Source organism: Paroedura picta, chromosome 6 (genome assembly GCF_049243985.1).
Source record: "Paroedura picta isolate Pp20150507F chromosome 6, Ppicta_v3.0, whole genome shotgun sequence".
Classification (NCBI taxonomy): Eukaryota; Metazoa; Chordata; class Lepidosauria; order Squamata; family Gekkonidae; genus Paroedura; species Paroedura picta.
Genome location: NC_135374.1, coordinates 92,729,792 through 92,757,329, shown reverse-complemented (window position 1 = coordinate 92,757,329; position 27,538 = coordinate 92,729,792). Strand labels below are relative to the sequence as shown.

Sequence of the window (27,538 nt, the reverse complement as noted above, 5' to 3'; positions counted from 1 at the left end):
ATTTGTGCCATTGGAATCTCACATGATTTAAAAATTAGCCAGAGAAGCCTTTTATCTAGTGATGTTTTAGGTAGTTTAGCCCAAAGACAATATCTTGGGACTGAATTAAAAGCAGCCCTAAGATCTATAAATGCATAGAAATGGTTTACTGGGAAAGAAGAATATTGTCAGCTAAATGAGACAGCATGAGACAGTGATCAAGGGCTGAAGTGCCCTCCTAAATCATGCTTGTTCAGAATTCAGTATAGATCCTGACTTTCCCTAGTTCAGAACCTTGGAATAGAGAAAGGCCATGTAAACCTTGCCTATTGTTAACAGCAGCCGAATAGGCTGATAATTTGTAGGATCATTCTTGGTCCCTTTTTTTGTATATGGAAATTATTATTTCATGTTTCCAAGCTACAGGAATAATTCCTGAGACATTAATGTGGGTGAAAAAATGGAGTGGGGGAGCAGTTTGTTCCACCATAGCAAATTGGTTTTCAAAAGATTGACTGGTATTAAATCAGGCCCAGGGGCCTTGCCTGATTACATTTGCTTAATTACAGAGCCTGCTGTTTCCAGCAGAACCAGCTGCCATAAGTCAGTCTCAGGCGATTCAACCGAGACCTATCCTGAATCAGATCCAGGGGCCTGTGCAATGATACAAGAAAAATGATGTTCCCAGGTCCCAGGAGCGATACATGATGGATTGCTGGACACTACAGAAAGGCTATTATTAACCATGTTCCCAAAATCCATGTTTGATTATTATTGACTAGGGGCCAAGCATGTTGCATTCAGGAATACAGTAGGCACTAGATTGGGGGGGGGGGGGAGTGTGGACAAACTCTGTGGATAGCCTCCCCCCAGGACCTAGAAAGGCTGCAGGCAGTTGTTAGGGAACTCACCAGCAGGGGAAGCTCTCGTGCAGCAGGGATCTGCAGAGTCTGAGCCTTGGAGGGAAGTGGAAAGAGGAGGGATGGGGGACAGAAGGAGATTGGCTGGCCACTGGACAGATAGGCAAGCCAGTTGGAGGAGGAAGCAGGTGGTCAATGAAAGGCTGGTAAGCCAAGATAGTCTATATGGAATCCTTCAACTGGGCATCCAAGTGGCCACAAGGCCAGCGAGTCAGAGGTAGAGTCTGTAGTGCTGAAAAGGTCTATAGGACCAATAAACCATCTCCCCCCCCTCCCCGCACTGATGGGCCAGTGTTACAGTTCCAGGGGATCCAGAATAGGCCGAAGAAGTCAGCAAAGAAGTTAATGAGTCAAACAGGGGAAGCCCAAGGAACTGAGGAGTACCGAAATCATCCAAAGCTAGTTGATGAGCCCTTAGTTCAAAGGCAGGTGCCGAGGACACTACAGATGCTGAGCTGTTGCTTCCACTGTTGGGAGCCACTAGACACAGCTACTCCGATGAAGAACCACACTGCAGTGCAAAGAACAACAAAGGAGCCCCAGGATGACAAAGATGTCCCCACAGCTGGCCACAGCAAGTGGAAACAAGCCCTTATTCTAAATCCCCTCCAAGTGATAGAGGAATATATAACAAACCCCCAAACTGTTTAATCTTGTTTAAAGTGTGAGGCTACTTATCACATTGTTTTGAAATCCTACATGGAAGGTAAGTAATGCTTTGTCAAATATGTCAGTCCTATCCACATCAGTCCCAGCAGGGAAAGCCAAAGACATTTTGGTGCTTCCCAATATGAATATGGGAGCCAGTGTGGTGTAGTGGCTAAGGAGCAGCAAGACTCTAATCTGGAGAACCCGGTTTGATTTCCCACTTTTCCACATGCAGCCAGCTGGGTGACTTTGAGCCAGTCGCAGTTCTCTTAGGGCTGTCCTCACAGAGCATAGGGCTTCTGTTGTGGGGAGAGGAAAGGAAAGATGTTTGTAAGCTGCTTTGGAACTCCTGGTAGTGAAAAGCGAGGAATTAAAAATCAGCCCTTCCTCTTCTTCTAAGCCAGTGGTTCTCAACCTTCCTAATGCCGCAACCCTTTAATATAGTTCCTCATGTTGTAGTGACCCCGAACCATTAAATGATGCAAGTGTTCTTTCACAGAAAATAAACCAAAACTGACCAATGGCGTGAAGATCCTTTGTTCATGATTGTATATAAATTGTTTTTTTCCCGGGGAGGATGCTGGAGCAGCTGGAGGAGCAGCAACAGTAGCGCCTCCCCCAACCTGCTCACCCTGCCGCAATCTCTGTGAAAGGGTCATTTGACTCCCAAAGGGGTCCTGACCCCCCAGGTTGAGAACCACTGTTCTAAAGTATAATTATAAACTAAATAATTGACAAATAGAGATCTTTAATGGTTCTTCAAAATCTGTTGTCTGAAACAGACTGTTTCATAGCAGGCAAGGGAAGGGCTGGCCTGGAGTACATTTGTTTAACCATGCCAAGAAGCCTCCTATGCCCAATTTTGTAGCGTAGTGCCCTTCTGCACAATCTGCTTTGAGTAGCTTCCACTGCATTCTCAATTACGATATAAAAAATTGTAAAAAAAAGATGAGGTAGTTGACAAGGAAGAGTAGGAGTGAGGGAAGATTCAATAAAGCTCATATTCTTGTGGGCAATCTTACCACCCCCTGAGGATACTGAACCAATATTTTCTTTAGAAGTATATTTGTTCCCTGGAAAAGGTGATCTAACTCAGAGCTCTCTGTCTCTTTTTAATGATTCTCTGTCATGTCAAGCTCTTGTGGCTTTATGATATATCTCTAACGGGGCTTCTAGTCTAGGACTGTGGTAGTTTGAAAACTAATCTGTATAGACAGGAACTCCTGTAAGGTCTTGTACACTGCAAGAAGAATAATCTTTGTATTTTTTTTTCTTCTGGTCTGGGACCAGATGTTGTCATAAGCAACTAGAAGGGTTCCTGATATTCAATAAAGCAACAGTAGAACTGTTTTAGTCCAAAACTGCATGGGCTCCTTCCCCTGCCTCTGCACAATTGGATCACCTGATTGTCTGCCGAGTGCAACTGCACCGAGGAAGTAGCAGAGCATGCACCCAGCCCCCATGTTCAGAAGTGCAACATCACTGTTAGCGGCATAGAAGGGGATATATGCATTGGCACTTCCTTTTTGTGGTCATTCTCTGAAGCTGATCAGGCATTTTGCTCTCTTAAAACAGGATTTTTTTAAAATCCAGAAACACACGCACACACAAATCTTTTGTCAGAGAACATTCTGTTAGGGAAAGAACTTTCCAACAAAGGCCAGAAAGTTGCTTTCAGGCAATACATGATGGCAACAAGCAATACATGATGAGGAGGAAGAGGAGGAGGAGGAGGAGAAGAGTTGGTTCTTATATACCACTTTTTCTCTACCCGAAGGAGTCTAAAAGCGGCTTATATCTGCCTTCCCTTTCCTCTCCCCACAACAGACACCCTGTGAGGGAGATGAAGCTGAGTGAGCCCTGATAACACTGCTTGGTCAGAACAGCTTTATCAGTGCTGTGACAAGCCTAAGGTCATCCAGCTGGCTGCATGTGGAAGAGCAGGGAATCAAACCCAGCTCACCAGATTAGAAGTCCGCACTCCTAACCACTACACCAAGCTGGCTCTCGATGAAGGCTGAGACGCTTTTGATTGTCTGTCCACATTACTTAGTATTCAGAGATGTGCTGCCTCTGAACATGGATACTCTGTTAGCTTTTCTGGCTAGGAAAAGGAAATTTAGCCTGAATGTTTGAGTGTTAATTTCTTTGTAAGCCATTTATTTATAGAGGCTGTTTTGCTGGCCAAGTAGGTCACTGAAAAGCAAGAGCTTGCCAGATGATCATTCTTATTCCTCCAGAGAGAGTTTTGCATATTCTTACTCTACAACAACATGAAAAATGATTGTAATTTCTACAAAAATGTGCACATTTTTCATCCTGCTCTAATTTCCATGGAGCGAAAATAAGCCACTATCCAGAAGGGCATTTTTTAAGGGAGTGTTGCAGAATAATTTTTATGGAGTGGAGATACTAACAGTGCAACCCCATGAACATTTTCCTGGGACTAAGCCCCACCAAATAGACTTGAGTAGGATTCTGAGTAGCCTGGCTTTACCTGACACAGTAACAGAGTTGACCCTTCTAGAAGGATAATTCTGCTTAGAGTTAAATCTGGTTTTGAATGCCAGTTAACCAAACGATGTTAAGCTCCAGTCAAATGCAGCCTCCCTCTAATGCCTTTTCTTCCACAGAATTGTGACAAAATATAAAGTAGCCCCACATTTCTTTGTAAGTGACAAGCTCTTAGGGAGAAAAAGATGGTAAAGAAAAGGGGCAGATTGTAAGCCATGACTTCTTAGGGAAGAAAAGGAGCAGGGTGGGAGAGAATATCAAAACTGATGATGAGAGAAATATTCCTTACTAGCATTAAAATAAAGCAGCATTTCACAATATTTACGAGTAGGCAGCTTTCGTCCTACTAGTACTGAGCTGGAGCAGGGTTATATCTCAGTTCAAGGCTTGCCCTAGAAGGGCCCTAGTTGGCAGGTGAAAAGGAAAAGCAGATGAGAGGAAGATTTGGACATTGTTTCCAAATTCCTTACCTTTTAAAAACCTCTTAAAGAAATCAGGAAAAAAAATGTAATCTTCAAAAAAGTAACCAGCCACTTTCCCCAGTCCTGAATACAGTGGTTAGAGGTTTGATTCTTCATACATATTTATTAGTCTGTTCGCAAACATACTTACCTGGAATTATCTTTCCTTGAAATTACACAGGATCAAAGTGTCTGCAGTTAAGCTGCCAAACTATAACCTGGAATAATAATAATTCAGTGTTACTGTTCATTCATAGCTCTTTATAGGAAGCAAACATTTGTAATGGTTAAGTGGTGTCATTGATTCCTATATAGTGTATGTACCTATATTTTGGAAGTGTGAGTTTGTTAGATTTGTGGTTTAAAATTGTTACTCTAACACTTGGTTTTCCTACTTTCTGAGGTTGGAGATATCGTAATGGTAAAAGAAGATGACACATTTCCTTGTGACTTAATACTTTTGTCAAGTAGCCGGGCAGACGGAACATGTTTTGTTACAACAGCAAGTTTGGATGGCGAGTCCAGTCAGAAGGTAGTAATTTGTCTGAAACTTCATTATAAGACCAGATTGAATGCTCTTTTAGGTTTGCACAGCATACACCTTGTGCATGGAAGTATATGTCATTCTCAAGTTTAAATGTAGCCGAACCGTGTTTTTCTATTCTTTCCTTTTATTCAATAAAAGCTATGATAAATTTGCCAAAGCAAATTAATACGCTAGTTGGACAATAAGTTTGTATCTGAGCACTGACTCTTCATGAAGGGCGTGCCTCCAGAATTTTGGGATGACCCTATTTGTGAAACCAGTGAAGTAAGGATCTCTGCCCACCCAGATGAATTAAATTTGAATAATTCATTTGGTATAAGTTCTGTACAATAAAAACATTATTTTTATATGCAAAATCATCTTAAGACATAAAAAGTTTCGGAATCTTATCTTTAATACAAGATAATTATTTTTTTTTGCAAAGTTGGAAATGTTCTGTGGTACTAAAACAATTCATAATTCTTTAGAATTGAAGAATTTCACAACTTAAAAAATAATTGACTGTTTGACAGAAGGCAGAAGCTCTTATTCTAGTTTTACTGTAACCAATGACTATTGAGATTTACCAATACCTTTTCTGTCCATTCCAGACGTATTATGCTGTTCAAGATACAAAGTCCTTCCAAAGTGAACAAGATATTGACACTTTGCACGCTACCATTGAATGTGAACAACCTCAGCCTGATCTATATAAGTAAGAATATGCAGTAAATTATTATCTTTTTGTTTATGGTGACTTTACTAAAATAATGTCTCTTGCAAGGCTCCATGTATACACATTGATTTCTCTCTGAGGGTACAGGGAAACTGCTTTTCAGAGATTCTTGCAAGAACTGAGCAGCCACCACATATTGCTAGCTGTTTGGTTTCCTCCCCTCCCCTCCCCTCCCCTCATGCTTCATTGGTCGAACATGTAGAATACTTGTAATAGGAATGCTTTTTTTGTTTTTATGTATCTGTTCTTGATTTGAGGATTGAATAGCGTCTGGAACAACTAAAATAGGTGGTTAGTCTTATATCTGTAAACATTTGTTTACATGTTTTTGCTTTCTGTTGATACTGTTTTTGATCATTATATTTGGTGAGATGAGATGAACTGGTATGATATCTTCACTAAGCATCTTTTGCATTACATATTTTAGCTTTGGTTGTTCAGTTGCCCACTCACTGCCCACTAGTGCTTGGAGTTGTTTTTAATGCATGTCGTTTAGAGTTTCTGAAATTACTTTCAGTTAGATGTAATGTTTATACCTACTCTGCCAAGCTTGAGTTGTGGGAATGAGGCCAAGCAGCTTCAATTTCTGTTGGCTCTTCTTTCATTTCCTACTGTCTGATCATGCTTAGAATCCTAACTTGGAAAAGTGCCTGAATAAAGCTAAACAACTGCTGACTGCTAACTGTGCCAACATTATGGGTATGCAATTTTTCTTTCTTGATATTTTTCATTTCGAGTTATCGGACCCAAAATTTTGGCGGAATTCTAAAGAAAGAACACTAGATACTAATACCAATAGAGTATTCAGATCCTGGATTTTTCAGAAATCCCGAATTTTGTTCAGGTCCAATAGACTCAAACTGAAAAACATTGAAAAAGAAATCAGCCCGAAAACTACTAAAACCGCTGATAGGCGGCTCAGTTGGGGCTCTGTCCAAAAGAGATGGCCAAGTAGCCAATCCTGTGGGGAGAACTCTGCCTGCAGACTCAGCTGGGGCTCTGCTTGACAGTCCAGTTTAGACCAGAACTGTGCATTAAAGCAGGGGTATTCAACCTGTGGTCCTCCAGATGTCCATGGACTACAATACCCTAGAATTGTAGTCCATGGACATCTGGAGGACCACAGGTTGACTACCCCTGCATTAGAGCCTAACCAGGAGCTGATCCAGCGAAGATCCTGCAGATGTGGCTGGGACTCTGCTGGACAGTCCAGTTTAAACTGGATTGCCCAACATCACCTGCCAAGGAGCCAGTTGCTTGGTTGGGGACAAGCTGGCCTTAGGATCATGTATGCTATGAAATGGTCTCTCTCCACCTCATGTAGACCTAACTGCATTAATTTTGTTGCCATCTTTTGCCTTTCTTGTTTTGTTTGGTGTACCCTGAGCAATCCGTCCTTTCTAACCTATGTGTTAATTATTGCTTTTATGCTTTTGTATATGTGCATTTTAGCTCTGACTTTAATTATTTTAATTATGTATTTTGAATGGTTTTTAAGGCTTTATTGTATATGTTTTTAATTTGTTAGCTGCCTTGGAAGCCCTTGAAGGCAGAAAGATGTGGTATAAGTTTTAAAATAATAGATTTATGAAATCCTAAATTATACATTTCCATAGTTCGAACCAAAAATGTCAGTATACATAAAAATTGAGAGAGCATTGCACACCTCTAAAACCTATGCTATGCTAGCCTGTATATTTTAATTCTTCTCTTTGGGGTTTCTCATCTAAGGGTTTGCTGCCACTATCCTTTTGATTCCCTTATTCTCCAGCAAGAAAGAATGAGAAGTAGTGGAGAGTTGAAGGTTTTGCTAATTTAACTGTAATGCTGGAGAGTTCCCAAGCCTTTGTTTAAGGGGAGGGATGAGGCAGCATCAAATCTGTGAAGGATTCCAGTTCAGCAGTTTCACCCTTTGAAGCTCTTTTACTGAAGACTTGTGACTTTCGAGTCAGAAAGTGTCCAATGGTTTGTGAATTTAAATGTCAGATTTATATCCGTTTATTATGTAGGGGACAGACTCATTTGTTCTATATAGAGAGCCAAAGGGCATTCTTGAAGCATGATGACATACATCACATTGGAGGGTGAGCAAGTGAATAGGTTCATTATGACCTTATTAGGTCCAATAATAGTATTGCCTGAGTAAAAATGGATTTCAGAGCCACCAGATGAAGGCAAGCAGAAATTCAGAAGCACATAGTACCCAGTGTGCTTTTCCCATGGAGATGGCACCATCTTCTAGGTAGAGAAATAATTTTGGAGTTAAATTTTTGTATGCAGATCACATAGAAATTTCCATTACCTATTGCTGTAAATTGATGGCGTAGTGTTAAGAGCAGCGGCTTCTAATCTGGCAAGCTGGGTTTGATTCCCTGCTCCCCCACACACAGCTGGGTGACCTTGGGCTTCTCACAGCACTGATAAAGCTGTTCTGACTAAGCAGTAATATCAGGGCTTTTAGCCTCACCCACCTCACAGGGTGTCTGTTGTGAGAAGAGTAAAGGAAAGGCAATTATAAGCTGCTTTGGGACTCCTGGTAGAGAAAAGTGGCATATAAAACCCAGCTCTTCCTCTTCTTCTCCTAAAAAAAAAATATAAATCTGCCACTTGCAATGGGACAGTTTTGTCTCAGGAAAATAGTGTTCATGGGTAGGTTGGAGCTTTACCTCCTGTGGTCCTTTCCAAATTAGTCCTTGAAGCACAGGTAAGCAGGTTCCCTGTAGCTGCAAGTTCCCTGTAGCGGGGACCATGTGTCCAAACATCTCATGTAGTGTGGCTGTAGACCTGCAGAAAGAAGAACAAGGTAGTCAATTTTGAGATAGTGATGGGAATTTAGATCATAGTGGGAGCTTGTTGATTGTTATTTCAGTCCAGGAATGGTCAACTAAGAAGATAAGACTTTAGGAAAAGGTGAACATTTGTGGAGTTTAAGATAGATTGATTTGTGGTTCATCTTTGTGATAGAAGAAGCAAAAACTAGTTGCATGCAGGTCTATACCATTACCTTACTGTATGTTTTTCTACAGGTGCACAGATTTCCTAATATGATTTTCTGTTGCAGGTTTGTTGGCCGAATAAATGTTTACCATGACCAAAGTGAGCCTACTGCAAGGTAAGACAGTGACTTCTTAAAAAGCACATCCATACGCACAGCTTAGGTTATTTATTCCTCACTTTGAACAGATTGTATAGGAATATCTTGGTTCCTTTGGTTTGTCAGAGGTTTTGGATTCAAAACACATATTTCAACTGCATACAGTAAACTATGTATTTTTTTAAGATGAAGGATTCTAAATCCTGTCAAATTTAACAGTGGAAAATAGCGGTCCTTAAAAGAGGGAGAAATCCAGTCATAGCTCCATTTCCTAAACATGATTAACAGTACAATCCTAAACAGGTCTACTCAGCAGGGATCACTCCCTGGAAAATGTTCTCAGGATAGCTCTGAAATAAATTAAGCAGTTGGGGACATTACATTTACATCAGCTGTACAATGGGATATTTTTAGTCTGAAAGTAGGTCTGATTTACCTGGTTCTAGTAAAATAAATATTATGCTTATATCCAGACCAAAGTATTTGTGAATGTTGCAAGGGACATATTTATTTTTATCTTAGGAAGGGTGTTTCATAGTTGTAAAGGGTGCGAAGTGTTTGACTTTTTGTTCCCAGGAATTTGATTTATCACTGTGGGGGAAGGGATCAGCGTATGGGAGGCATATATGGCACATAAAATACTTGATTGCACATGGCTAGACTAAATTTTCTGGGAAAATTCCAGGTGGCTTCCATAGAAAGATTAAAAGCCAGTAGCTAAGAACAAAGTACAATATATTTTCTGATAAAGAACTGTGTCTTAATTTTGCCCCCAAAACCTTATGGCATAACTTATTCTTATCCCATCCCCCAAAATGTATACACCAGTAAAAGAATGCATATAATTTAAGCAGCATTCTGTTTTTCTCAGAATGTAATGACTACTTTTTAGAACATAATCAGCTGCCTCTTTATCTTGCAAAGCCGCTCATTGTAAAACTCTTTAATTTGTAAGCACTAATGCTCTTAAGATCTTCTGTTAAGATCACTCATGCTTATTTATAATCTGTGTTGAGATACTGAAGAAAGATTGGTGTTATCCATATGTAGTGTTTCCTTTTAACGTGTTAAAGATTTACATTCTGGTTTCATATCCTGTTTGATACTTTACTCTATGTGCATTTTGCATGTGACCTTGGGCAATTTTTATTTAAAATAGGTGCACAGTTATATGTATTTAAATAAATATTTTCCCCTGCAATTATTCTTAAGTAAAGTTGTTCTTCTGTTTAATCAGTCTTTAGCCAGAAAGAACATTCAGTAAGCAGTTTCACGTTTGTACCAACCGCAGAACTTGCTTATTGCGTGTAAAACAGTGACAGTGTTAAGTGAATGTCGGGGAGAAGAGCAAGTCAGCAGGAAGTCAAAACACAAAACTATCCAAATTGGGAAGGGAACCAGACAAGGATGTCCGCTATTCCCCCTACTATTTAACCTGGTATTGGAGTCACTAGCTCGTAAAATTCAAGCAAACGCAAAGCTCTCGGGACTTATGATTGCTGGAGAAGAATTTAAACTTAAAAGCTATGCTGATGATGTTGTTTGTGTATTAACCAATCCAAGCACCACCCTAGAATTGTTGTTTGAAGAGATAAACACTTTTGGGAAACACTCTGGATACAGGGTAAACCTCTCTAAAACCAAGGTTATGCTATTCGGCATGTCAGACTTGAATATAGAGATAACCAAAAGGGCATTAAGGTGTGAGATTAACCCTAAAAAGGTCAAATATCTAGGAGTCCAAATTGGAAACCGCTCTGATACCTTGTTTGCAAACAACTACGGGGAGCTCTGGTTACAAATCCAATAGGACATTAAGAAGTGGAACAGCCTGAACCTTTCGTGGTCAGCAAGAATGGCCACAGTAAAAATGTCAATATTACCAAAATTTAACTTCCTCTTTCAAACCCTGCCAATAGATATCAACGACTCTGTGGTAAATAAATGGCAGTCTGGAATAAATAAGTTCATCTGGAACTATAAGAGGCCAAGAATTGCCTTTAAAATTTTACAAGAAGACAAGAAGAGAGGGGGACAGGGCGTCCCAAATCTAAAATTATACCTACATGCGGCAACACTGACAGCAGTGGCAGACTGGATAACTGATCCAACGACAAGAGACTTGGTGTTGGAAAAGGTAGATAGTAAGCAAAGCTTTCATGAAATGCTCTGGCCCTCTCTGAAAACAAAAGGAAAAGAAAAACCTAAGGTCAACTTTTGGACAAGATCTCTTCTAAAGATCTGGAATAAATACAAAAAAAGACTTTGTTCCTCATCATATTTATTGAAATCGCCAATAGAGGCGTATTTTTCCAGACAGCAGCAAAAAAGAATAACATGCCCAATGTACAAGGACTTGTTAACGAGAACAGGTGAGCTCAAGAGTCTGCAAGAATTAAACAAAGAAGGATATGAGCTACGATGGATGGAGTACAACCAACTGAAAGTTAGACTAAAAACAGACTTTGAAATTCAAGTGGACAAGAACTCACCTCTTAGTGATTTTGAAAACATGTTACTGCTCAAAAAACCACACCTACAGGGCCAGATCTATAAACTTCTTTTGAAATACGAGACTGAGTCAGAACAAGTAAAGAATTGTATGATTAAATGGATGCAAAACCTGGGCTCCATAATTGTTATGGAGGAATGGGAACGAGTTTGGACCAAAATTCCTAAACAAACCAACAGCCAAATTTTAAGGGAAAACTGGTATAAGATGTTTTATAGATGGTATATTACTCCAAAGGTCATTGCAAAAATCTCAGATAGGTTTGATAATAAATGTTGGAAATGTCATAAAGCAATAGGTTCCTTTATCACATGTGGTGGAATTGTGAGAAAGCAAAAAAGTATTGGGCTAAAATACATATGGTGTTACAGGAAATATTTAAAATGCGATACCCAATGAAGCCTGAATCTATGTTGCTAAGTTTCCACCCAAGTGCTTTACCAACTTCCTCTAGAATCCTCTTCTTCCATGCAACTACGGCGGCATGGTTGGTGTGGGCGAAGCACTGGAAGGCGACTGAGACTCCAACTACTTCTACATGGCTTGACAAATTAGCGGACTTAGCAAAAATGGCAAGACTCACTAACATGGTTAAGAAGAGATCACCGGAAGAATATGATGAACAGTGGAGTGATTATCTGGACTTTCTTAAGAAAGACAGCAGTAACTGTTAGGTTAGGACCAATATGTAATGGGAACTGACTATATATCTCTTGAGATAATATCAGACTACACTAAGTATGATATACGTGTATAGACGATGTATAGACAATGAAATAATTACTTATCAGCTGGTCGCTTTTTTCGCCTTTACCTTTCTGTAAATGCTTTTTATAATAACAAAAAAAAACACACACACACAAAACTGGATGTACCTTAAATACAAAGTATTAAGTCTGTGGGTTTGATAGACACAGACACAGCTCTTTGAAACCAATCAGCTTTTTATTAACTCCAACTCTAACCAGAAACACCAAACATTGAACATAGGAACACCACGAACTTATATACAGTCAAACCAGTCCACCAAGCCCTTGCCTGGTGGAATGAGCTCCGTGCGACTGCCAGGGGCTCCCATGCCTAGCGCCCGCTGTATTTTAGGTACAGCGGGCTTGATTACTAGTAAAATAATAAATCAATAAAATATAGGCAAGCAGTAGCAAGCTACCTTTGAACATCTGTTGCTCTTAAAACCCTAAAGGAACACTGTAAATCAGCTGCGACTTGACAGCGGGGGGCAGGGGAAGAGGCCGGAGCAAGCCAGTGGGAAGTTCGTAAGAAGAGCCATAAAAAAAAAAATTGTGCAGGATATAGGATTGAAAAGGAGGGATGTTGCATGAATCTATATATTAAAATAATTGCATGACTTTGGCAGCAAAGTTTGGGGTACAGTTGAGAAAGAGAGTTAACTAGAAAAAGGTGGTATAATTAAAATATCTGAAAAGAGTATAGTTGAAATAAGTGAAACTTAAATTGAGGCTTTATAAAGCAAATTTATAATCTTAGGCTCTGAATGACATAATGCATAGGTGACTAGGAGTGGCAGTCTCAATAACTGCAACATAGCTAAGGTTGCAATGCTGTGGTCTCTTGATTGATTAAGCCCCATTAAACACAGAGCCAGCTTGGCGTAGCAGTTAACACTGGTGGCTCCTAATGTGGCATGCCAAATTTGATTCCCACTCCTCCATATGCAGCCATCTGGGTGACCTTGAGCTAGTCACAGTCCTGATAGAGCTGTTCTCACAGAGCAGTCTCTCTGAGCTCTTTCAGCCCCACCTACCTCAAAGGGTGTCTGTTGTGGGGGGAGGCAGGGAAAGCAGTTATAAGCTCCTCTGAGACTCCTCTAGATAGTGAAAAGCAGGATATAAAAAACAACTCTTCTTATTTCATGTAAGAATTCATAAGATTTTGAGTAGTTGAGGAAAGTAGAGGGGAAAATGGGGATAACGGGGAATTGGGAAAGGGAAATTATACTGTATAATCCTCACAGTCTCATCCCTATAACAAAATGTATTGTCTGTACATTAACAATAGTCGTGTTTGCTGATATTCTTTAAAGTATTCTCATTGTTGTTGCGACTTCTCCGGAGAGTCCTTGCATAGTAGGTTCATCAGCTTAGCCATGGAGGCAAATTCTCCTACCTTGGACAGCCATTCTTCTATTCCGGGGAGGGAGGTTTGTTTCCATTTTGCCAGTACTATCAGTCTAGCTGCTGCGGTTGCATGAAAAAATAAATATTTTAACTGTTTCAGTGAATTTGGTGGGAAGAAGCATAACAACGTAAATTTAGCATACATTGGGGACTAATGAGGAATATGCTTGTTGTCAGGGTTCTGGAAGTGTTTCAGTCACCATCGATGATTTCATTCATTGTTTGTTGTAGCGATATAGATACTTCCAGCTTGATCTTTTTATAGAACTCGGCTGATATACCATCTGGTCCTGGTGTTTTGCCGGGTTTCAAAGAGGATATCACAACATCAATCTCCTGGATTGTAATTGTTTGATTTAGGAGCTTTTTATGTTCTTGTGTGAATTTTTTTTATCAGGATGCTTCAGAAGATTTGGTCACATGCTTTGACTGTCAGCCCACACTCACTTTATTTGGGAATGTCCCATTGAATTCCTAACCAAACCTAGGTCTTAGGGATACACACACATATACATGCATACACACTCACACCTGTGGTTAGGATTAGTTTCAGGGTGTTTGAGAGGTGGTCTATGCCTAGGAACTAGATTTAGCAAAGGTATTCTAATACATTTTACAAACTTGGACTGCTGATCTAGAAGTGTGTTTAAATGTTTAAGAGCTTAATTTTAATTTTAATTTGAAAACGCAAACCTGACCTATAAACAAAACAATTATAAAACAAAGGATTCTAATTTAGTAACAATGTGAAAGTTTTAAATAAAATTCTGATTCTCACCTTGTTCATTTCTTGTATTATGTGAATTTTAGAATCACTATTCTCAACCCTTTGGAGATAACTGTTAAACATTTGCCAATTTTACCTTTGCAGGCCATTGGGATCTGAAAATCTGCTTCTTAGAGGAGCTACTTTAAAGAACACAGAGAAAATCTTTGGTAAATATTGTAATTAATTACACTAATAGTATAAAAACAATAGAAGTCCAAGTGTACAGTGTACATGAAAAGATTTGCACAATGGCTTTCAGATATGTCTTTTGATCTATTCAAAAGAAAGTAGATAAGCTCTACTGAATAGGTTTGCTCAAGTATTTGCTAAAACATGAGACAAAAGTAATGTTTTCAGCATGTGTCAAGATGTTCCTGGAAAAGCCATAATTATGTACATTTTGGTTCACATTTTGCTTTGGTTTACTGTCATTATCTCTGTTTCTGTTTTGGCACCATTTTGAGGGTTATATTCTTCTTGGAATTAGTCACATGGGTTATCCAAGCCAATTGAAGATATCATAGCAAATATAGGCATGTCATGAAATTAGCCAGTCAGATTTGTCTGCCTACTGATGTTGCTGATTAAGAGCTAGGGCAATACTTCTTGGATCAATACCATCCTCCTCCTGCATGGATGAATACTTCTGAAACATCTCAGAGCAGCCAAACTTAAAAATTTTTTTTGCTAAAAGAGGTATTTCTTTCAATTAAGAATAGATTTTATATTCCACTTTTCTCTACCTTGAGGAGTCTTAAAGTGGCCTATGCCCCTTTGCTTCCTCTCTCCCACAGCAGGCACCTTGTCAGGTCTAGGTGCGGCTGAGAGAGTTCACTGTGATCGGCTCAAGGTCACCCAGCAGGCTTCATGAGGTAGAGTTGGGGGATCAGGCCTGGTTCTCCAGTCGAGAGCCTGCTTCTCTTAACCACTACACCATGCTGTCCCAAAACTTTCATAGAAAATTTCAGCTTACTTATGTTGGTAAATACATACAGTTTCCAGTGTGCTCCCTGGAACAAAGCCCACCATTATGATTGATTAACATTAACATTTATACTCAATCTTGTGTCTGCGGCGAAGGTCAAATAGAGACAGCTGAACATGTCCTATTTGAGTGCAGGCTCTATCGTCACCTCCGTACAAATTCACTGGCCCCATTGCTCGCAGAGTGCCCCAGAGGTCTGAGGAAACAGCGTCTTAGGCTACTACTTTCAGACACAAATAAAGATCTAACAAAAATTATTGCTAGATTTGCTTGGGTAGCTATAAAAATAAGGCAGAGCTGGACCAACCCTGTTCCCTAGTGCTTTTATACTGGATCCATATACAATTGTTCTTATTTCTTAGTTTTCACCCATTTATAACTGATTTTATATCTGTAATTTTATGTTTTTTACTGGCTGGTCTATGACCGTAAATAAAATTGATTGATTGATTGAACATTTATACTCTTTTGATTAATGCTTGCATACTTGTGATCACTTTTTTTTTTTTTTTAATGAAGCAGTATTGCTTTGTTTTGTTTCAGGTGTTGCTATATATACTGGCATGGAAACCAAAATGGCATTGAACTACCAGTCGAAATCTCAGAAACGATCTGCTGTAGAAAAGTAAAGCTGCTTTAAAATATATTCTTATGTATCATCGATGATGACTAGGGAGGGATGAGTTTTCACTTGCCTTTGTGAAAAATGTGATGAAATAAAGTTTATATTAAGTTTTTGTGAACCAGAGCTATATGCATCCCTAGCTCGATTTGTATTTTCCCCCTTGTTATTTATTCGTTAAGAATTTGGGTGCAGTAGTTCATTTCAGTGCAGTAGTAGTTCAATGAGCCTCTTGTGGTGCAGAGTGGTAAGGCAGCCATCTGAAAGCTTTGCCCATGAGGCTGGGAGTTCGATCCCAGCAGCCGGATCAAGGTTGACTCAGCCTTCCATCCTTCCGAGGTCGGTAACATGAGTACCCAGCTTGCTGCTGGGGGGTAAATGGTCATGACTGGGGAAGGCACTGGCAAACCACCCCGTATTGAGTCTGCCATGAAAACGCTGGAGGGCGTCACCCCAAGGGTCAGACATGACTCGGTGCTTGCACAGGGGATACCTTTACCTTTACCTTTAGTTCATTTCACTGTTTCTAGCTTTAACAAATTCAGATAACATTCTTCTTGTCTTGATCTTTATACAGAAATGTGTTCGTGTTATAAATAATGCAGGTTGGCCATTGATCAGAAAGCTACGTCTGATTAAAGAAACTCTGCCATGTGTATCTGCATGAGTATGCAGACATGTTTATTTTACCTCTTTAGGTGTACGTCTGTTAAAATGTAATGTTTAATTGCCAGTAAACCTTATGACCAAGTGCTGATTAACTTTTTAGAAGAGTTTAAGATTCTTTAAGAGAGTTTTGATAGTGCTGTGCACGCAGGGTATCCTTCGACTTAGCTGAAGCAAGAATGAAAAGAGTGTACTACTAATATTGGTCTCCTTTTCAAGTCTAGCTTCAGCTCTCTAAAAACTGTCTGTAGCCTAGGAGACATTGTTCTTCACCAACACTGTGTGAGCTTGTAGAAAGAACATATGCTGTTTAATTTAAAACAAACATAGCTTTTTATTTAAACCGCCCTGAGCCTTCGGGGAGGGCGGTATATAAATATAAATAAATAAAACACCTCTAAAAGAGGAGCTTGCAGTTTACTCTTTTACTGTTGTGTTGCTGGAAGTATCAGGACGCAAATATTTTGCAAATGAGGAAAACCTAGGATCACATTTCTGCTCAGTCATTAAGCTCATAGGGTGTGGTTGAGCCAGTTCTTGACTTAGTCCAATCTACTTTATAAGGATGAGGATAAAATCGGAGAGTCTTAAGGTTCACAGATGTGAGATGTAATGAACCCACAGTACATGTCTACATGAGACAGAACTGTATACAAACAGAACTGTATGCAAACATTACAGTTTGGGATATGATAAGTGGATAGCCAGTGCTTAACCAATAATCTAAGAGTATCAGCTCATCACATTGTTAAACTAAACCAGTACTCACTTCATGGTTCACAGAGAGCCACATTCACAGTTTCGAACTGCTAAAACAACCACATCTACTCCATCCCTAGCATGATGCTCAAACCTCAGGTAGGTTCACAGTTTACTCATTTAGAATAGAATCATGGACTCCTGGAGTTGGAAGGGGCTATACAGGCCATCTAGTCCAATCCCCTGCTCAATGTAGGGTAAGCCTAAAGTATCCAGGATTTCTCCAGTGGTGGCTGTTTAAAGGTGGAATCCACCTGCCGGCTGTAAGCCCCACCAGGCAAGGGGCTTGCCCACTTTGCTGAAATGTGGGGCAAGCCTGAGCTAACACAATTCCGCAGGGCCTGCAAAATGGAGCTCTTCTGCCAGGCGTTTGGTTGAAGTCAACTGAACCAACAATACCTGTTGGGTCCCCCAGAAACCCCTCCCCATGAACAGGTCCCAAACATGGGACCATAGTTGACAATGTCATGACCATTGATGTTGGAATTGTTGTATTGAAGTGTTGTTGAAATTATTGTTACTGGTTGTTGAGACTACTGTTACTATTTTGTTGTTCGAAGTTGTTGAACTGTACTTACCTCTGTTCCATGTAAATTACCCTGAGCCACAAGGGAAGATGGTAAATAAATACAAGAAGTAAGCAAGTACCACTTTGGGGAACAGGACTCCATTTGTATCCATCTGTTGGGCACATATACAAGCTTACTATTGTTGATCCCTGGCACTGTTAACCTGTGCTATCAATCCTTTCTCCTGTTTCCTGTTAATATTGCTAATGGTTCACTCAGAAACTTTAGAAATTAGGAAATTACTTTCAGTAAAGAAGCATGAAGAGAGCACACACCATAGTTGTCAAAGTAACTAAGCTATTAAACTTGAACCTTTCCTCATTTAATATGTTAACACGAGACTGCTTAGGGGGTAACTAAAGCCCTATGCTGAAATTGTAGTTAAAGTGTTTAAAATTTAAACAATTCCTAACAATCTCTTATTAAAAACCTAGTGAGCACTGGAGAACCAACCTAACTTGCAACTCTGAAACCAGAAGCATTCATGTAAACAGTTTACCCAACCTCCGCAAGGCCAAAATTCTAGAGACTGTAAAAAAACAACAACCTCAAAACAATCCCAAATGCCTATAAATCAAAGCAGACTCCAAGAGAAACTCAAAGGAAAACAAAGATAAAAAAGAACCAAGGCAAACCAAGAAAACCAGTTTAGCATATTTATGGTGCGTTGACCAAGAAAACCAAGAAGAGGCTTGTGGACTTTTGGCCATCTCCCGTCCCACACACATGCACATAAAGCAGGCTCAAACCAAATAGCAAAACTCAGAAATTGAAAAGAGAACCCTAACAGAACCACAACAAAACCACAGAGAGAAAGAAAAAAAACCTGCGCCTACCTGACCCATAATACCCAGCAGCACACACCCATCGATCCCAAACAACAGCAATTAAAGATGAAAAAGAGAAACTTTTATTAAAACTTTTGTTTAAAAGAACAGTCAAACCAGTCAAGGTCTTCTCCAAGTGTGGTGTCTGAAGAACCAGAAGTCGTCTACATGGTCTTTTGGGAAGGCAGGAAAGACTAGAAGTTAGAGAGCAAGAAGGATAAGGTTTTTTAAACCTGAAAGGAAATGTCTGTCCTTTCAGTGATTTGGGAACATAAATCAATTTGGCTCTTGCAATATGAGTCCCAAATCACACCAGAGAATTTCAGGTTGGCTAAAACCTCAGGCAGGGGGTCAGGGAGAGTCAAAAGCAGCTTTGATTTGTTTGGGGTTTTCTTAGTTTACCCGAGCGGAATGTGCACCCCTACTGAGAACCACAATGTCATAAAGCTTTGTTATTTTGTTAATCTTGAAACTGTTCATCTGATTTGTTTCAGATCCATGAATGTATTTCTTATAGTATACCTCTGCATCCTGATCAGTAAATCCCTAATAAATACCGCCCTGAAGTATGTTTGGCAAAGTGAACCATTTCGTGATGAGCCGTGGTATAATCAGAAAACTGAACTGGAAAGAAAAAGAAATGTGGTATGATGAACAGCTCTAATACCAGATAGTACTCATTGCTCAACAGTATATTTAGAGAGATGTTCTTCCTTTCCCACATAACTTTGGGCTGTACGCTCTTATCTAGTTTGTGTGAGATTTTCATCCAGCAAGAGAATCAACACACAAAGTCATTTCCTGTAAATGGATCTACTGTTCTGGATTGGAATATTGTTTTATTTATAGTACTAGCTTCAAAGCCCATTTAAAATAAATGGGCTTTGCAAGGGGGAAGGGAAGGAGAAGCCCCCCCCCCCCCCGCAGCTTACCTGATTGTAGCTGTCCTCGGCGGCAGAGAGGTAGGCGATCCTCCAGGAAGGCCTCTCGCCTTGGCAGGCTTCCCGGAGCCAGGGGTGGCTCTCCGCCGTTGTGCCTGGCGGGGAGGGCCCTTGCAGATGCCCCTGGCCCCGGGAAGGCCTTTTGAGGCTTTCCCAGGGCCAGGGGCAGGTCTTCGGTGGTGTGGCTGGCAGGGAGGGCCCTTGCAGCCATGCCAGGGCCTGGGAAGGCCTTTTGAGGACTTTCCGAGGCTAGGGGCAGCCGCAAGGGCCCTCCCTGGCGGGCGCGCAAGCAGAGAGCTGCCGATGGGCCCGGGAGGCCTCTTGCCGCAGCCATTCATCAGCAGATATAACAGTGACACCCAAGTCCAAACCTCTGGACCAGACAAACGAAGGAATACATACAGATATTTATTAGCATAGAGAAGAGAATAGCCTCTTGTGGCACTCTGCACATCAGAATATGATATGTGATAGACTTCTCCCTTGCACTACCCTCTGCTCCCCTGCCCCGAAGGAATAAGGCTAGCTACTGAAGATCTAGGGCCCTCACTCCTGCCACAGTGAGCCAGTGGATAAGCAGGTCATGACTGACCATGTCAAACGCTGCCAGTACGTCTAACAGTATAAGCAGCACTGATCCTCCCTGATCAAGCTGTCTCCGGATTTGATCCATGCAGGCAACCAACATTGTCTCTGTCCCTTGGCCAGGCTGGAAGCCTGACTGGGGTGGATCAAGGACTGATGATTCATCCACTAATGTGTTGAGCTGTTCAGTTTCTTTCCCAGATATACTAACTGTGAAACTGGGCAGTAATTGGGCCCAAGGATTGTTTTTTAAGAGCGGCCTCACCACTGCTTCTGTGGGTCCCATCAAGAAAGTCCCTGTAGCCAGGGATGCATTGACAATTTCCTGGAGGAGTTCATGTAGACCCTCTCAGCCAGCTTTCACTAACAAAAAGGGGCAAGGATCAAGGGAGCAAGTGGTGGGTCTCACAGCTCCCATTCACCTGTCTACATCATCCACAGAGAGCTTACAAATCCAGAATGGAATCTAAAGATGGCTAAGAGGCCTCATGTTCCTCTACTTCTGAAGTAGATGGATTTTATGGACTATATAATACTTATTTGAGTCTATTTGTATGTTATAAATATGTATAAAATATGGCTTATATCATAGCCATATCCTAATTCTTTTTTTCTTGTTTTGCTTCCCCCACTCCTTGTCAGTTTATTAGAGCATTTACAGATTTCCTTGCCTTCATGGTTCTTTTCAACTACATCATTCCTGTATCCATGTATGTCACCGTAGAAATGCAGAAGTTTCTTGGTTCTTATTTTCTCACTTGGGATGAAGAGATGTTTGATGAGGAAACAGGTGAAGGACCTCTTGTAAATACTTCTGACCTCAATGAAGAGTTAGGGCAGGTAATTATCATGTGCATGTTGTCATACAAACTAAGAAATTGACTCTTAAAATATAGACATATCAGTTATATGTGATTTGTTTGTGTTATATTGTGGAGGGGTAAAGTACCACTGAATTACATTACAAGTTAGTCCAAATAAGTTATTTAAAGATTTTGAGAATCATTGTTTCCTTTACAAGCCAAGAAATAAGGGCCAAACTAAGAATAGCAGTATCCTTGTTCTCAAGGGCTCCAATACAGCTGTTTTGGCACTTTTGAAAGTGTATGTTGGGGGGGGGGGGAAGAGTGCCATGCCATAGACCAGATCAACATGGGGCCATTGTGGCATTTTAAAATGGCAGTGGTGTCCTTGTAATTACCTATAGCTTAGTCCTAAGTCTTACAGAAAGTTATCTTGTTATTTTAAGGCCTGTCACTGTGATTTCAATCATTTGTTCTTCTGTATGTTGCTCCTCAGGTTGAATATGTCTTCACAGATAAAACTGGGACATTAACCGAGAACAATATGGAGTTCATTGAATGCTGCATTGAGGGACATGTTTACATTCCTCACGTCATCTGTAATGGCCAAATCCTCAATGATTGTTCTGGAATTGATATGATTGATTCTTCCCCAGGAGGAAGCAGCAAAGTAGGAAGATTTATCTTCTTAACTTAAATGCTGATTGAATAATATTGGTGGTAGTGGAGTTATTCAATATATAGAGTTTTGCAGTTTTTAGTTAAAGTGGCTTTTAAGTTTTGAGTAGAAATGTATTTCTAGCTTTACTTGTATTAAGGACATTCGTACTTCAAGGATGTGAGAACTGTTGCTTATTGTTTATCTTCTGTGCAGGGGCACTGTGCAAGCCAAGAATTTAGTTCCTGCTCAGAGATCATTTGCCGCAGCACCTCCACCTTCAGTTTGTCTGATGAGTAGCTTGCTAGAATTCCATTATGGGACTGCACAGAAGAACAATGATAAAAACAAGGTTGCACTTACCTGTTACTGTTTCTTGTATCTTCTGTACAGGCATACATACCCTCCCTCCTGCCCTTCTGCATGCTTGAGCAGTGCTAAAGGTACTGAGGGTGGGGTTGCTGCCATAAAAGAACACATGGTCCCTGGTTTGGATCTAAGCTTTCAGTTCTGGCATATAGCACCCCCCTTTTTAGCTATAAAATCCTCTCTGATGGCAGGCCTACTCATGTGCATTCCTCACGTGTGCCTGCACAAAAGATACTCAATGAGCAACAGTTACAACAGTTGCAACCCAGTTTTTCACATGAACAGGCTGGTCTCTTAAACTATCTCTTGTGATATAAAACTTAATATGCCAAAGCTTATGTTATCCTTCCCATTCTCATTGTAACTTTTGAGATTTCATATTTTCCCAATATTGTCTTTTTCAAGTGATCTGACAGATGGTATATCAGGTTGGAACTGAAAGCTGTACTTCTTTATTGGCTACGCATATCCAGAGAGAGCAGGTTGCTTAGGGAACTTGAAGGGGAGGAGTATACAAGGATCTGGCAATCTGTACAAGTTCTTGACTAAACTCAAATACTTTGGCCACCTCATGAGAAGGAAAAACGCTCTGAAGAAGAGCCTAATGCTGGGAGCGATTGAGGGCAAAAGAAGAAGGGGACGACAGAGAATGAGGTGGTTGGATGGAGTCACTGAAGCAGTAGGTGCAAATTTAAATGGACTTCAAGTAATGGCAGAGAACAGGAAGGCCTGGAGGATCATTGTCCATGGGGTTGCGATGGGTCGGACACGACTTCGCACCTAACAACAACAACAAATAAGTTCGTATTTATAAACAAACAAAAAGTATTTTGTGGAATAGGTGTGGCAATGAAGCAACCGGAAAACTTGGAAACTCTAACCTGTTAGTACGTATTTACGTGTTTATACATAAAAGATTGTTCTTCCCTCTGTCTTCCTTTCCCCACTATTAACATTTCCATTCTATTTTGGGGAGTTCAGAGCAGTGTATGGCTGGCAGATCATGTTGGGGGGAAGGGATTGCTTCAGCATTTTGTCCTGAGCCCAGCAAATTCAATTGTGGCATTGCATCCTTTTTTTCCTGCTGCTGCATGCAAGCAAAGAGCTCTTTGTTCACTTTCAATCTTTGGATGGCTCTCTGTATCCACAATAAAAGGTGCACATGGAGCTGTCCCCAACATGAAAGAGTCCCTACATCCACTCACACAGGAGGAATGTCTGTGCTGCTAAGCTGCTGGAACAGAACTCATAAATAGGTTTATAAGGAAGCCTTTTTCAGAGATGCCCAGCTTTGTAACAAGAGCATTCTGTTATTTTTTGATAGCTGGGAAGAGAAAGGAGTTTTAGCAGGTGGAGCTTGTCCTGTCCCAGTGTGGCTGAGCTTTGAAAAAGTGGCCTCTGTCATTTTTTTTCTCATTATTAAAGGTACAGAATGGTAATGCTGGAATATTGGGCAGGCCTAAAGTACCTGGTTGTATCTACCTATCCTGAACTGGAGGCCAGTTGTAAAAATATTATAAGCCAAAGACTGTAGGAAAGAAAATTTCAAAAAGTAGAACTACAAACAATGCTCATTTTACTGAAAATGGTTAATTTTCATTGTTGGAGCTCTGGTCTTAAAGCCTGTGACCCAGAGCAAATAAAAAAAAAATCAGAGTCTGTTTCACTGATGCATCATACAAATAAGGTAATTCAGCTGATTTATAATTCTTTTCCCGAGCATCATAAGCATTGAATAAAAGGGGCAGGGGCAGCTGGTTGGATTGAGTCTTTTAAGCCATAAGGAATTCATTTTTACAGGTCTTTAAATCCTTAGTATGACAATAAACACCAGCCTATGAGCTAATAGAAATAGTGGCACTATTTGTTGTTTAAATAGCAAGGTTGAAGCCAGTTAGGAAGCCACACCTTGTGCTATAGGAGCCCTGGCAGGTAGCAGAGGCTTATTCTTGTTCCTTGACCTATGCTTGAAAGAAGTTTTCTTGTTCATGTCTGAGCCCTGCTTTAAAGCTGTGTTATAGGTATACCATGATGAATCTTGAGTGAACAATGAGCAATAGTGACTGAAACAGAATTCCTAATACAGATATAGAACACAGAAAAGAAGACACAGACAAAAAACAAGTTCTGGTTTTAGAAATTCTTCAGATATATCTATTAATTTTTGCAGGTTACAAAATTGTAATGCTTTATTAATAGAGATGGGTGGTCTTTAAAAATGCAAGCTAGTATGTTACAATTAATCATCTCCCTCTCACTTGCATCTGTTCCAAAAAGAAAATATTTAATATTGGTGCTTAGAACTAAAAAATTGTACCAGAAGTGTTCCTCTTTAATTTATTAGGAGAGGGAAGAGCTCTTTTTCCGGGCATTGTGTCTTTGTCACACTGTTCAAGTGAAGGAGGATGACAATGTGGATGGATTAAAGAAAGCTCAGCTCTCAGGAAGATCTTCGGTGTATATATCCTCTTCTCCTGATGAAGTTGCTTTAGTTGAGGGGATTCAGAGGTATGTGTTACGCTTTATTTATATTTATAAAATTATATATACTGCTTCTCCTGGTATGTACCTGCTTGTGGCGGTATCTTACTGTCCCAATCTGTGTCAGAGTTGAGTCTTATTTCATCTGGGATCAGCCACAGGGAGTATGTAAGAACAGCCACAGGGAGTATGTATATAAAAGATGCACAATGTCAGACAGAAATTTGAGGGGAAGATAGGGGAAGAGAGAGTTGAAAAAACACAAGGAACAAAGCTGAAGAGGAAGGCTGAGAGTCAGATTTTGTGAGAGGCATTGTTTTGGAGACAAGGGCAGGCCCACGTAGAGCAAATTATAGAAGGCCAATCTAGAGGTGACCATTGCATGAATAACTAGCTAGGCAATCTGAGGACAGATAGGGTGCTAGTAGCCTCACGTGGCAAAGATGGAAAAATACCATGCGGGCTATTCCTGTGACCTGAGCCTCCATCGAAAGGAAGGCATTCTGGATCACACAGATTTCTGATGTTAAGTTGCACCCGAGCCAGTGTGGGAAGGCACACTCCCTGATCTGCTGCCTTCCTGCCCAGCCACAGGAAGGGGGTTGAGTTTCAAGTGACTCTGCTCTAACCATCCAGCTATGGTTTCCAGACTGCTGGCAAATGTATCCGGGCAGGGGGGGGGGAGTCTGGGTGACCGTCCATTAGAAGATAGAGCTGGGTGTCATCCACATATTGGTGACAGTCCATCCCATAACTCTGGACCAGCTGGGCCAGAGGGTGCATAAAGATGTTAAAAGAGTTTGTTAGAGACAACCACTCCCTGCAAAACCCCACACAGGAGTTTTGCCATCATAACCCTGTTTTGCAGCACATGTGTGCTTTTCCTAAATCTCTGAATGGAGGTAGGGGGAGTTTCAGATATGAACATCAATTTTAAATCTTTCCCCCTAATCATAGAATCATAGAGTTGGAATTGACCTCAAGGGTCATCTAGTCCAACCCCCTACATATGCAGGACAATCACATCCCAATCGCTCATCTACTGTAACCTGCCACCCCTTTGCCTTCACATGTTTGTAGTCTTGTGAACTAAGGTTCATATAGAGAAATCCATCATAATAAAATGTTGTGAATCGTTTGTGCTTTTTAAATAGGTCAAACAGTATAATTAAAATATAAAGCAATTGAATGTGTTTGGCTCTATCTGAGCTATGTAGCTAGAATGAGCATGAAAGGATTTTCCTGTATCTTTTGGGGCAGTGGTCTCCAACCTTTTTGTCACTGGGGACCGGTCAATTCTTGACAATTTTACTGAGATCCGGGGAGGGGGGTAGACTTTTGCCGAGAGACATCGCCGCCACCACCTGAGTCCTTGCTCCACTTGCTTTCCCGCCGGTGCTCCTGACTTCCCGCCACCCGCTGGGGGACGCTGCCAGCAGCAGCTGCGCAGTGCCATGCCAAGGGGGAGCCTCACCAAAGGTGAGCCAGCGGCATAGTGGCAGGGCAGCCCCCGAGGAGAACGAGGAGGTGCCGCGGCCCGGTACCGGTCCCCGGACAGGTGGTTGGGGACCACTCTTTTGGGGGAAGGAAACCTTAAGTTTTGAGCAGATGGTGATGTGAGTGTTGGTTAATGGATTACACAGTTCAGTTTCTTTATACATTCACTTTTATAACTTCTAATCTGTCATTCACTTTTTAGGCTTGGCTACACATACTTAAGACTGAAGGACAATTGTATGGAAATCTTAACTCGAGAAAATGACATTGAAAAGTGAGTAACTGTTTCTGTATGATGTAGGAGTATACTAAAAGCACACTGCAAAACCTTTATTTGATGTCTGCAATTTTCATTTGCAGAAAATACTTAAATTATATAGTTTAATGGGCTGATAATCTATAATTTTGCAAGGTTTGGATTTTTAAATTTCTGTGTGAGCAAATTTTATTTCTCACAAAAGTTGTCTGAGAATAGATTGAAGTTGCTTTTAACAGGATATTACATAAATTAAACATTTTGCTGGTTTTGTTTTTTCTTCTTCAGGTTTGAATTGTTGGAGGTCCTAAGTTTTGATTCAGTGAGGAGACGGATGAGTGTAATTGTTAAGTCAGCAAAAGGTAGGTTTTTATTTATTTATTTTATTATAATATATTTATACTAGCCAGAAAGCCCATTGCAAGCAGGAATGCAGTGGGTGCTAGGACTCAGGGGACAACGGAAGGTGCAGCTCTCTTTCTGTGTCTCTCCCTCTCACTGTGTGTCTCGGTGTGCCTCGCAGCAGAAGGCTTAGCAGGTAATTAGGGCTGGTTTGTAGGAGGGAAGGAGGGCTGGTGTGCAGTTTGGGGCAGCTCTCTGTCTTTGTCTCTCTCTCCCTCCATCGCAGCAGGAGCAATAAGAGGGAATTTGGGCTCATGTTCGGTCTGGCAGGGCTGTGTGTGTCTCTCTCTGTCTCTGGCATGTCTGAGAGGAACGTGGCTAGCATCCAGGGAGGGAGGGCAGGAGCTGTAGGGGCAGGGCCCTGATTGGCCCTATTCCAACTTGGACAGCTGGACACCCCCCAGGCTGTTTCACAAATATATAGAGGAACCATGGATAAGGATGATATTGTCCTCCCTTGCGGCTCAAGGCTTCTTGAATTGTGTGTTTTATTCTGAAATTCAATTCAAAACATTGTTTCGTACCTCTTGTTACCTCTGGTTTTTCATTTGATGTCTTTGAAGTCATACTTTAATAAGTGGAGGAGAAACTTAGGAAGAAACTTAGTTACCTGTTTTCCATTCTCTCTTGCTTTTCTCTGAGAATACGGGACCTTCAGGAACGTAGCATTTGGCACAGGAGACTGCAGTTGAGCTGGGGAAATCCTACATTAAAATAGATGAATGGATATTAAGGAAAATATCTATATTTGGCAGGGGACAATAGTATATTTAAAATTTGTCCTGTATTTAGAGTTTTTTGTT

At 40.8% G+C, this 27,538-nt stretch overlaps 1 protein-coding gene across 9 annotated transcripts in view; it reads left to right on the top strand.

Annotated features, from left to right (window-relative positions):
- ATP11A (ATPase phospholipid transporting 11A) overlaps nt 1–27,538 on the top strand; it is a 145,834-nt gene that overhangs the window by 82,088 nt on the left and 36,208 nt on the right. For all 9 annotated transcript variants that reach the window (XM_077343721.1, XM_077343722.1, XM_077343729.1 and 6 more), the window contains 11 exons: nt 4,926–5,054; nt 5,660–5,763; nt 8,846–8,896; nt 14,418–14,482; nt 15,844–15,925; nt 19,238–19,388; nt 20,912–21,109; nt 21,569–21,742; nt 24,444–24,607; nt 26,280–26,351; nt 26,622–26,695. In XM_077343721.1, the coding sequence (XP_077199836.1) occupies nt 4,926–5,054; nt 5,660–5,763; nt 8,846–8,896; nt 14,418–14,482; nt 15,844–15,925; nt 19,238–19,388; nt 20,912–21,109; nt 21,569–21,742; nt 24,444–24,607; nt 26,280–26,351; nt 26,622–26,695 (1,264 nt within the window). The remainder of the gene's footprint in view (nt 1–4,925; nt 5,055–5,659; nt 5,764–8,845; nt 8,897–14,417; nt 14,483–15,843; nt 15,926–19,237; nt 19,389–20,911; nt 21,110–21,568; nt 21,743–24,443; nt 24,608–26,279; nt 26,352–26,621; nt 26,696–27,538) is intronic.